We start from the raw sequence: 12726 nt of genomic DNA, 5'->3' as shown, positions 1-12726 counted from the left end.
TCCAGGTTGTTGCAAAATTTTTCATAATGAAGTCCTTTCAGTTGAATGGCTGACTAGAGGTCTCATATATATATATATATTTTACTTTACAATATTGTATTGGTTTTGCCATACATCAACATGAATCCGCCACAGGTGTACACGTGTTCCCCATCCTGAACCACCCCACCCCGCCACCTCCCTCCCTGTACCATCCCTCTGGGTCATCCCAGTGCACCAGCCCCAAGCATTCTGTATCCTGCATCAAACCTGGACTGGCGATTCGTTTCTTATATGATATTATACATGTTTCAGTGCCATTCTCCCAAATAATCCCACCCTCTCCCTCTCCCACAGAGTCCAAAAGACTGTTCTATACATCTGTGTCTCTTTTGCTGTCTCACATACAGGGTTATTGTTACCATCTTTCTAAATTCCATATATATGCGTTAGTATACTCTATTGGTATTTTTCTTTCTGGCTTACTTCACTCTGGTAGAGATTTTTTAAAGAAAAAATTTGGCCTTGCTGTGTGGCTTTTGGGATCTTAGTTCCCCAACTAGAGATTGAACACACACTCTTGGCAGTGGAAGTGCCAAGTCCTAACCTCTGGACCTCCAGGGAATTCCCTAGATTTTTTTTTTTTTTTAAAGAAATAACAAACCTCAAAAGCTCAGATGAGAGGATGGATGTCTGAGGAAAAATGGTGGGAACATTCATTTATCCCTTTGGCATAACTTGCCTCACTTTCTGTCTAGGTGGAGAACCTCTGATTTAGATCCTATAGAAATCCTCTCCATGAATTTCACAATTACATTTTCTGGCGCCTAGAGGGTGCCTACCATTTGCCACACTCTGTATCAAGGCTGTATGCATACCCTTAGTACCTCATGCAAACCTTCAGGGTGGAGTTTAGTTGCATTTTACAGATAAGAAAAACAGATTCAATTCAGGGATCTCTTATTTCATACCAAGCAATTAATACTATACTACTGCATTTGTCCATTTTTTATTATTGTAGTGAGCCTAACTGTGGAGAAGACAATGGCAACCCACTCCAGTACTGTTGCCTGGAAAATCCCATGGATGGGGGAACCTGGTGGGCTGCCGTCTGTGGGGTCGCACAGAGTCAGACACGGCTGAAGTGACTTAGCAGCAGTAGCAGCATTTGTCCATTATAATCTACTGAATTTTTCTCTGTTAAGAATAATTAACACCTGGGGATCATAAAATCCCCCTTATATGGTAAAGTTTCCAAAGTAGAAATGATTATACCAGTATATCTCTATTGCAATCCACATCACTCTCTCCGTTACTCCTAAATCTGCATTATGTCTGTTTCTTTTAGCCGAAGGGGAAAACTTAAACGATGAAAACTTGCATAATCCTGGTAGGGGAATAGAAAAAGAAAAACTCGGAACTTTGTGGTATTTCTCCAGTGACTCAGAAAGTGTGAAAGTATTAGTTGCTCAGTTGTGTCCAATTCTTTGCGACCCCATGGACTGTAGCCCACCAGGCTCCTCTGTCCATGGGATTCTCCAGGCAAGAATACTGGAGTGGGTTGCTGTTCCTTTTTCCAGGGAATCTTCCCGACCTAGGGATCGAACCTGGGTCTCCTGCATTGCAGGCAGATTCTTTACCATCTGAGTCACCAGGGAAGCCCTAGTGGTATTTCTTCAGTGGCTCAGAAGAGCTCTCCACATTAAACTGTGTTGGATTTCACTGTGCTTTGGTTTGGATAGAGAGAGGGTTGATTACAAACAGCAAAGTTTGAGCTAATATCAGCTTATGAGGTAGTCTCAATGCTCACATGAAAGAAAAACTTAGATTAGGTCTTTGAAGGCAATTTGGATTTTATTATCCAGGAGGTGATTTTAGAATTAGTCCATGAAGATGAAAGGGAAAGATGTTCATCTATTTCTAAACCATTAGATGTCACCAGGGTAAAGTATTGGTTTCTATCACTGTGCTAATAGCCAACCAGAGAGGACATTTTTCTCACATGTTCTTTTTTGGCCTGTTGCATTGGGTTATTCAAAATGAAATATGACTTTTAATTTAAAAAAGTTAATCACTGAAAATCTTTCTTATTTGAAGGTTTAACTAATGCTATCAATCAAATACATTCACCTAGAGATAGATGATCCTTCTCATCCATTTATCCTCCCTTCCCTTCATTTTGGTTGAATAATAAATGTCTTCTCTCTTCCTGAATTTATAGTAAACTTTTCATAACCAGGAATTGCATCAAATCCAAAATCTCTGACTCTTTAGGGCGTAATGGATAGAGCACGCTGCACTCGGTGATGCTCCCTGAACATTTCTGATGGCGGGGATGACATTTCAGTGGTGCACACCTGTCAAAGAAATGCTATGCAAGAGAGATTCTTATGGACAGCAGCATGGTAATAGACTTCGGATCTGCAATGCATCACCAAACACTGACCTAAACCCAGCAGGGTTGGAAGATTATTGACAAAGCATGGGCTGCAAGCCTAGGGAGAAGCTGGCAGCTCTCAAATGGACAGATGTCAAGGCCACTCAACATCTTGGCCCGGCTGAGAAGGTGTGCCACCCATCCATCAACCAGCCAATCAATATTTATGGAATGCCAACAAGAAAAAAATGTGATGCTGGATCCTGACATATCAGCTGTAGCTGGGCTGGGTATTATGGAGGCTTATTAAATGTGTGTTATTTCTGCCTTCTTGTGGTTCGAGTTATTGTTGCTACTGTGGCTACTATTATTATTTTGCTTGGCCCAAGTCTGTATTTCTCTGACTGCAAGCGAGGAGGAAATTACACTCCTTTTCCAAATTCCTCAACTGTGTTTCAAATACATCCCTGGAGCACAGATGCCACATGTGATTATCAAATGGTTCGCAGTAGAATAAATATACTTTCTCTGCTGAAAAAGGAAGAAACCAACAAAATAAAATTAAGCGCAGGGCAAGGGATTCTAATACACATCTCCTCTAAAAGCTGTCCTGCACATGTATGAAGTTTGCCTTCAGAAAAGTCCTTGGCTGTAAATTCCCACTGGCTATCTATTTTACACGTGGTAGTGTATATGTTTTAATGATACTCTCTCTATTCATCCCACCCTCTCCTTTACTTTCCATGGCGGTAAGGAGACCGTGATGGAGAGCGTGAGATTTCCTGGGCAGCTACTGCCTCAGAGTTATGACCAGCCTCTGTGGCCAGGGGGTTTGGCTGGAGCTGCGGCAGCAGTAGCAAGCTCATTGCCGATCAGCACCTGTCAGCCCTTCATGGGCATTTTGATGCTGAAACTATCTTATCCAAGAGCCCGAGTCTGCAGAGCAAAGATAGGGTGTTGGGTTTTATGCCCATGCCCAGAAGACAGAGAGTGAGTGAGTGATAGTCGCTCAGTTGCTTCCGACTTTTTGCTACCCCACGGACTGCGGCTCGTCAGGCTCGTCTGTCCATGGGATTCTCTAGGCAAGAATACTGGAGTGGGTTGCTATTTCCTTCTCCAGGCCCAGAAGAGAATGCCTGAAGAAACTGGCAGGCCTCGGGGCTGCACAGCTAACCAGAGGCTCAGGCTTCCTGGACAGGAAACACTGCTCTGGCCAGAGACAAGGGCTCAATGCTCTCAGAACCTCAGGCAGCAGCATGCCTGGAGGATCCTCTTCTGTGCCCACCCCACGCAACCACAAGAGCTCTTCTCTTCTCCTAGCAATCATCCAAACCTTTCATGCCTGCCTCCTCCATGGAGCCTTCTCGGATTGCTGCCCTGTGCGCCAGTCTCTAACTCCCGGACCAGTTACCCAGCTACTGAACACATCTGTACCCCTTGCCTCTGCTTCTTTGCCAAATTTCTATTAATACCCTATTCACCCCAGAATACACTCACCCCTCCTCCAAAGTCTGCCTAGTACCTTCGTTTAGATCCGGGACCAAAAGCCACCTCTTCAAGGAGGCCTGTCCCCATTTCCCCAGGCAGAGATGACAAGAGTTTTGCATTTCTCCACACTCTCCTTTACTACGAGGCAGTGCTTGTAACCACCCCCCTCACTGGTGGCAAGTCCTGTCTCCACCACTCATCAATTGTGTGACCTTGCACACATGACTTAATCTTGCTGGGCTTCAGTTTCCAAAATGGGGGTTATAACGTCCACACTTATTTCAGGAGGTTAGGTTTAGAATTAGTGCACACAAAACACGAAGACAGTGCCTTAAACACGTGTGGCTGTTAGTCATTCAGTTGTGTCTCACTCTATGCAGGCCCAAGGACTGTAGTCCACCAGGTTCCTCTGTCCATGGGATTCTCCAGACAAGAATACTGGAGTGGGTTGCCATGCCCTCTTCCAGGGGATCTTCCCAAACCAGGGATTGAACCCAGGTCTCCTGAATTTCAGGCAGATTCTTTACCGTCTGAGCCACCAGGGAAACCCAAGTAACTGCTTAACAGGCGTTATGGTTCCTTGTATCGTTTCAACCGTGGGTATACTTAGCATCAGTGATTCAGGCTTCTGTGGCCTCTTCACGGGACATTGCAGGCTCCTCAGAAGCTTATCCACCAAAACTAATAGCTTCATGAGCACCACACTAAAGCCCCAGTTCTCTTTATCTCTTTTTATGCCCTATGACTTAATTTTAAAACTTTATTACTATTTTTTAATGTTTTTAATTTATATGGCTGTGCTGAGTCTTAGTAGCAGCACGTGGGATCTGGTTCCCTCACCGAGGCGAACCCTGGGCCCCCTGCATTAGGAGCACAGAGTCTTAACCACTGGACCACCAGGGAAGTCCCTGTGCCCTTTGCCTTTAAAATCTACTTCTTGCTATAGAAAACATCAGAATACACAAAACTAGAGTGAAATCTCTTGTAAATACCATCATCCAGCTTCTATGATTATTAACTCATGGCTAGTTTTATTTCCTCTAATCCCCCTTACTCTGTTTTCCTCTTCCCCAGGCCCCTAGCTATACTGAAGGAAATACTGGGCATAACATTTCTCCCAAGGGCGACTTTTTAATGAACTTATCCTATACTCCTGGGAATGATGATATATTCTCCTTGTGCCAAGTAGGAAGCACCTCCAGGATCCCAGCACCCTACTGTTTGGACCACAGAGCCTCCCAGTGCTATGGGCCTGAACTTTGACCTGCCTTCCTCCCATAATCACTTGCAATAGTAGTTTTTATTTGTTTATTTTTAATTAATTTTTTCAAAATTGGTTTTGTAAACCAGTAAACAAAGACCATGATCTGATCTGTGGTGCCATCCAGGCTTTGTAATAACAAGCCATGATGGATGAGGATCTTTGAAAATCACTTGATAATTGAGAAAAATCTCATTTACCAGTCAGAGTGGCCACTGTGTCTTGAGTCATTGGCGCCTTAGGAGGCAAGGATCATCCTTGCCTGACTCATGGTGACTGTGTCTGAGGCAATTGGACACTTGGGGATTTCACTGCTGGCAATGAAGAATTTCATTACCCTAAGAACTCATTAGTCCTGGAGGACTTTAGGCTGTTTAAAATTGAACTTTCAAGAACAAGTTTGCAAATGAAATTATTTAAGATAGAGGACACTTCCACTTTGCTTTTGTTTTTGTTTAAAGAATATTCTTATAGCTCATTACAAGGGAAGACTTACTTGTGGGGGGTTGTGTTCGGGTTCAGAAAATGAGTGGGACGGGAACCATTCTGTCGTTTATATTTTTGTGCTTGGATCAATCCATCAGAGATGAATTTAATATCTCCTAGCTGTAGACGGGGAGAAAGCAATGGCAACCCACTCTGGTATGCCTGGAAAGTCCCATGGACGGAGGAGCCTGGTAGGCTGCAGTCCACGGGGTCGCTAACGGTCAGACACGACTGAGAGACTTCATTTTCACTTTTCACTTTCATGCATTGGAGAAGGAAATGGCACGCCACTCCAGTGTTCTTGCCTGGAGAATCCCAGGGGTGGGGAAGCCTGTTGGGCTGCCATCTATGGGGTTGCACAGAGTCGGATACGACTGAAGTGACTTAGCAGCAGCAGCAGCAGCTGTAGAAGGGGAGGCAATTAGCTGGCACATGTAATGCTACTGCTCTTTTTTTTTTAACTTTTTATTTTATACTGGAGTATAGCCCATTAACCCCGGAGAAGGCAGTGGCACCCCAGTCCGGTATTCTTGCCTGGAAAATCCCATGGATGGAGGAGCCTGGTGGGCTGCAGTCCATGGGGTCGCTAAGAGTCAGACACGACTGAGCGACTTCACTTTCACTTTTCACTTTCATGCATTGGAGAAGGAAATGGCAACCCACTCCAGTGTTCTTGCCTGGAGAATCCCAGGGATGGGAGCCTGGCGGGCTGCCGTCTGTGGGGTCGCACAGAGTTGGACATGACTGATGAGACTTAGTAGCAGCAGCAGCATGGCCCATTAACAACATTATGATAATTTCAGGTGCACAGTAGAGCAAGTCAGCCACTCTCATACATGTATCCATTCACCCTCAAACTCCCCTCCTGTCCAAGCTGCCACATAACAGTGAGCAGAATTCCCTGTCCTATATAGCTACTGCCTTTTCTGATGGCTTGTGGACAGCTGGTGACTGACAGTGCAGAAACCAGGCCCACGCTCATGGTCCTTCTCAGAGCAAGGTTCCAGGCACCATTTATAATAATGTCTTGTCCGTGGTTTAGTGACTTCGATTTGATGACTTCACATCCTTGTGTCTGAAAGTGGTTTATTAGCAAGGATCTAGGGTTGTAAGTCACAGGGAGTAAGAGACACTTCAAATCAAAAGTTCTCCAACCTTTTTAATATATCTTCCTTAGTATTTCAGATGGTAAAGAATCTCCCTGCAATGTGGAGACCTGGTTTCGATTCCTGGGTCCCGTTGATCCCTGGGTCAGGAAGATCCCTTGGAGAAGGGCATGGCTACTCGCTCCAGTATTCTTGCCTAAAGAGTCCCATGGACTGAGGAGCCTGGCAGGCTATAGTCTACGGGGTCACAGAGAGTCGGACATGATTGAGTGACTAACACTTTCAAGCTCATTCACTTTTACCAATCCTAAACACACACTTACAAATTCTGCATGATGACTTTAAACTGCAAGTAAGGAGATCAATCCTGGGTGTTCACTGGAAGGAATGATGCTAAAGCTGAAACTCCAGTACTTTGGCCACCTCATGCGAAGAGTTGACTCTTTGGAAAAGACTCTGATGCTGGGAGGGATTGGAGGCAGGAGGAGAAGGGGATGATAGAGGATGAGATGGCTGGACAGCATCACCGACTTGATGGACATGAGTTTGGGTGAACTCTGGGAGCTGGTGATGGACAGGGAGGCCTGGCATGCTGTGATTCATGGGGTCGCAAAGAGTCGGACACGACTGAGCGACTGAACTGAACTGAAGGTTAATGGAGAGTGGGGACTATGGTCTTGCATATTAGCAATGATCTTTTTAAAATGCTACAAATTGGAATTGTGTTTTCCCCTTTACTCTTTTCTGCCTTTTCGGTAATGACCAAGCCCTGTGTGCTTTGTCTATGCCCCAGACAGTCTCTGGTCAATTCAATAATTGTAGGAACACAGTCTGATCTACCTGGTCCACTCAGGACCTGTCCCTGGCCATTCTTTGGTCTTTTATAATACACTCTGCCTTTTATAATAAAAACGATGCTTATAAAATAATGGTACAACTTGGACTTAGAAACACAGAGCTTGGGTTCCAGTGTCGGCTTTGATATTTACTGGTTGTTTGACCAGGCAAGTGAGGCAGTCTTTCCGAGCCTGTTTCCTTATCACTAAACTGAGGAGGACAGCCTTTATTTCAATTACCATAAGTTTGTCACGAGAAGTAGAAGAGATGAGTAAAGGGAATAAAGAAGTAGAAGTGATTAAAGTGAGCTTCAGTCACTAATTGAAGTTCATATGTTCTATCAAGTTCACTCAAAAACATCAATAATGGGGAAGTATTAGGTTTCAAACTTAATCGATATTGATTGACAAACCACTTGTCTCAATTTCTTGATATTTCTTACATGTGAGAAATTAGGCATGAATTTTACTTGGAGAAGAAAGAGGCTATATTTTCATGTTTAGTAGCAAAATAGGTTGAAGAAAAGTCATACTACCATTGGGTAGTGTTGCATAATAGTATATCAAACAGTATATCACACCTAAATTAACAATACTGTATTGTGTATTTGAAAACTGCTAAGACAGAAAATCTTCATCACAAGAAAAAAAATTTTTTATGTGACTATGGGTGTTAATGTGACTAAGATGTTAATGAACTTATTGCGGTGATCATTTTGCAGTATATACAAACATGGGATCCTTATGTCGTATGCATGTGCACTCAGGCGTGTCCGATTCTTTGCGACCTCACAGACTGTAGCCTGCCACGCCTCTGTCCGTGAGATTGTCCTGGCAAGAATACTGGAGTGAGTTGCTACTTCCTCCTCCAGGGGAGCTTCCCGACTCAGGGACAGAACACCGGTTTCCTGCATTGCAGGCAGATTCTTTACCACTGAGCCAGCAGGGAAGCCCCGTTATGTTGTATACCTGACACTAATTATGCCTTAGTGAAAAATACTTCAAACCTATGCCAATTACATGTACTGTTTTGTCAAAAGTATGAGCTTGTACAAGGTTACAGCGAAAACACTTTTCAAAAACATATAGACACAGACCTGAGGGGCAAAAATGTTCTCTGCAACAGTTGCAAGAGATAAGTGAAACTCATAGGTTTACATTCACCTTGTGGTGAGTTCAGAAAGGATTTCTTATTACTCCTATTTTATCGTTAATAAGGTGGCAAGTAATTCCTATTCAACTGAACAATATGGTTGAAAGAAAATTCTAGAAGAATGTTGCCATATTAAAAAAAAGTCGAGAATTTAAAAAATATAGCCACAATAAAGGAAAAAGTCACAGTATAATTTCGTGAGGCACTGAGATTATTTTTCTGGTGATATTCAAGCCTTAAAACACAGAACAGAGTGAACTAAAACCCCACTCCTGATGTCCCAGACATCCCCAGAGGCCCAGTTTACCTGTTAAACCAGTCGTCTGTGTATCTAGGGTACGGATAGGGATCATTGCTGCTGAAGTCGTAGCTCGCCTCAGCGTTCTGCAAAACACAAGGTGCATCACCAGGTCATAAATCCAGAGCACGGGCATGAGAAGATGCTAAGAGACGCAACTGTCTCATGTGGACGGTCCCTCACCCAGGGCTATGTCAACCTGCTTTCTGGACCAACCCTTGAAGAGGCGACAGAGCAGGTGTGTGTCCATGGAGGTTTCCATCCTCTCCTGGTATCCTCTTTTCCAAGCTCCCTCACCCCATCCTGTTCCAGGTTCTCAAAGTGTTAGCAAATTTGGGTTCTGTGCTACCCAGGACCATCTCCATTTTAAGTTGAGGGACCACTGTGGGTCAGTGGGGCTCACTTGGAGCCAAGACTCACATTAAGCTTCCCTGGACTGATGGCCAGAAGGTTCTAGTTCTCTTGTCACAAGTGAGGAAGCCTCTTGCTTTATGTAGAACTCATTCCCAGCTCCCAGCTTTGGGCTGACAGAGGCTTGTCTCCTTTACAATTACGAGTGTTAAACCCAAGACCCAAACACTGGCCACAATATCAACCTCATTTATTTACTCAACAAATATCATTGAGTCTAATATATACCAGGGTTCCCTGGTAGCTCAGCTGGTAACCTGCAAGGCAGGAGACCCCGGTTTGATTCCTGGGTCTGGAAGATCCACTGGAGGAGGGATAGGCTACCCACTCCAGTATTCTTGGGCTTCCCTGGTGGCTCACATGGTAAAGAACCCACCTGCAATGCAGGAGACCTGGGTTCGATCCCTGGGTTGGGAAGATTCCTGGAGAAGGGAATGACTACCCACTCCAGTGTTCTGGCCTAGAGAATTCCATGGATAGTCCACAGGGTGGCAAAGAGTTGGACATGACTGAGCCACTTTCACTTTTCACTTTCGTATACCAAGGACTTTTCCAAGGATGGGAATACAGTGGTGACATCCCTGCCCGTGTGTAATTTACAGCCTGATTAGGGGGACAGATATCAATCCAACAAGTAAATACAGGGTTGCAAACAAGGGTCCTCTTAACCCTACAGATTACAATGAGGAGTTTAAATTCTATGCAGTCCAGCACCTCCATTTTTCCCACTAAGAGTCTTGCTCCTCAGAAATCAATAATGTACTCACTTTATTTGTCTCTAAGTGATTTCATGTTTTAATTTTTTCCATCTCAGTCTTTTATTTTGGTCCATGATGGGAGATGGTCCCCCACCATCGGGTGGCTAATCCCGTCCTTCCTCCTCTCTGCCTTGTAGGTTGCCCAGGGATGCAGAGTTCCATGAAGCTCCTCTCTTCTCATCCCACCCTCCCTCCTTTGTTTTTGAGGTCTGCAACCAAGATCCCAGATGGTTTCCTGGTTCACAGTATCCACTTGGCTGGGAATCACTGGCTTAGGTGCGGATTCCAGCTTGGAAATGTCTTGATTCCAAGGCACCTTGAGACATTTTCAGGAGTTGTGCCCTTTTATGAGACAAAACACTATAGTTTGTAATAGTGTTACATGATGTTTGCATGATGTTTTTAAGAGCAAATTGACCAGTTCCATGAGTCTGGGTTTCCATTTGTTGGAAGGCAAAGGGCCATCAGTAGCTGGAACGACCTGAATTGTAATACTAATGTATTAAAATATATGTGCTTGGGGCAGAAGTCACCTTGAAATTTGTTTAAAATTTTTTCATTTAAAAGTTTTTAGCTTTATTGAGGTATAACTGATACACAAAATATCCCGTACATTTAATGTGTACATCTCGCTGAGTTTGGACATGTGTATATACTCACGACACCATCACCACAACCTAGGTACTCCACATACCCATTACCTCCAAAAACATTCTTGTGTTCTTTTTTTTGGTAAGAACATTTACCATGAAATCTATCCTCTGAACATATTTGATAGTATATAATACTGTATTGTTGACTGTTACATGACAGAGGTCTAGAATTTATTCTTTTGTGTAAAGGAAATGTCATATTCATTGAAAAACAATTCCTCATTCCATTCAAAATTTGGACCAGTCATTGTATATTGGACACTGAACATGGCTATCTGTGTTCTAGAATCTAGGTCTTCCTTCAGTTCCTGGCTTTAGAGAGGATAATGTCCTGTCTCCACTGGCCATAATTATTGGCAAATACCCAAATCACCTGCATTCACTGTTAATATAATCCCATCTTTGGGAGACCCTCTCAGATTTGGCGTTTTTTTTTTTTTTTTTCCTTGACTTTTCTTGAGCTATTTAGAGTCAGTTCTTTCAAGGGATACTATCTTAAAAGTAACTTCTTTCTCTTCCCTAAGTATGTTTGGTTACCTCTAAACTTCCCTGAATTTTTGAGACAAGAGCATCCTTAGGTAAGGTTGGTGGAGTGGGAATATCAAGAGGAATACAAGGTAATAGTTTATCTTTTGGGTTTCAAAGCTAAGGTTGAAACTTTAAACAGTTGATTTGGAAGAAGTTATTTGCTAAGCTTGGTTTTTTCCTATGTAAAAGAGATTAAAAGGCCCCAGTCTAAGGTGAGCTGAATGGAAAATTCATGGACTAGCCCTCCTGAGGCCCTCAGAGGGGATCCTGAGTGCTACCTCTCTCTTCTGAGCTGGGTTCCTGGAGTGGGAAGGGGATGCATTGGAATGTTGAACCTCAGAGAGGTCTGGGACTCATTCTAGGACAGTAGCCGAGGACCAGAAGCAGCTCTATGGGGTGTGTTAGTTGAGGGACTTGGGGTGGCCCCCCTCTGTGCTCTGTGATACACAGCGCAGAGCTGGAAGCAGTGGAATAATCTTGGGAGGCTGAGATTAGTGAGAACACGATGAGAGAACAGGCTGCCCCAGGAAGTCCAGAGGTCAGGACAGTGAGGATCCAGGGTTCAGAGAGAATATAGGAGAAGGGATGACTGAGGCCCGTGGGGGTGGGGCTGCAGCTGATGGTTCCAAGGTGGAGAGGTGATAAGACATGAGCTCTAGGACCCCACCCCCTCTTCTTGATTCTGTGCTAGTCCTTTGAAGCTTGAGGGTGGAGGCAGGAGGGTGGGGGCACAACTTGAGCAGGACAATGTCAAATTTCTACCATCGGTAGAGTAGCTTGTTGGATAGAAATTAACTTCCACTAGAGGAAAATTAAAGTCAGGATTTTCTGCACTTTTGTGTTTGCTGCCTAAGCAGCTGACCCATTTCTCCAGGTTTCTCACTCACAATTGTCTCCCGAGGTCTGGGCTGAGGTCTTTGGCTCTAAGTCTTGGTTCTGGAGGAAATGGCTTGCCATGAGGTGAGTTTGGGGCAGAGGGAGGAACTGGAGAATTCTGACAACAGAGTTTGATTCTGAGAAGCCACGGACTCTGAGACCACTTTTATAGCAAGAAGAAAGACCATGTATTATCTGAGGTCAGCTTCACCTCTGAAGGTTGAAATGGACAAAGATATAGGAACTTTAATTTGTTGTCTTTACAATTAATTTGATGACTAATGCTAATTCCCTGTGTAATAGTCTATGCTGAGACTGCGTATTAAGGAAGGCAAACAGTTGTTTTTGTTTGGTCATGTATTTTCTGGCTAAAAATCAAATGGTTTATAGCAAGAAAGGCTGAGCAACTTTTTGCAAGTGTTCTGTTTATAATTTTATAGCCCAAACTGAATCATTTATTGATCTGAACTACAATGTTGTCATCCATAAAGTTGTCTGTGTACAGGAATAAATTAA

General features: G+C 43.8%; 1 protein-coding gene across 1 annotated transcript in view; it reads right to left on the bottom strand.

Annotated features, from left to right (window-relative positions):
• Positions 1-12726, bottom strand: part of PCSK2 (proprotein convertase subtilisin/kexin type 2) — a 239107-nt gene that overhangs the window by 43931 nt on the left and 182450 nt on the right. Inside the window, exon 6 of the mRNA XM_019973253.2 lies at positions 8994-9070. Coding sequence (XP_019828812.1) covers positions 8994-9070 — 77 coding nt within the window. The remainder of the gene's footprint in view (positions 1-8993; positions 9071-12726) is intronic.

The sequence above is a fragment of the Bos indicus genome, chromosome 13 (assembly GCF_029378745.1).
Source record: "Bos indicus isolate NIAB-ARS_2022 breed Sahiwal x Tharparkar chromosome 13, NIAB-ARS_B.indTharparkar_mat_pri_1.0, whole genome shotgun sequence".
In the NCBI taxonomy this organism is placed as follows: domain Eukaryota; kingdom Metazoa; phylum Chordata; class Mammalia; order Artiodactyla; family Bovidae; genus Bos; species Bos indicus.
This window is presented reverse-complemented; position numbering and strand designations above follow the sequence as displayed.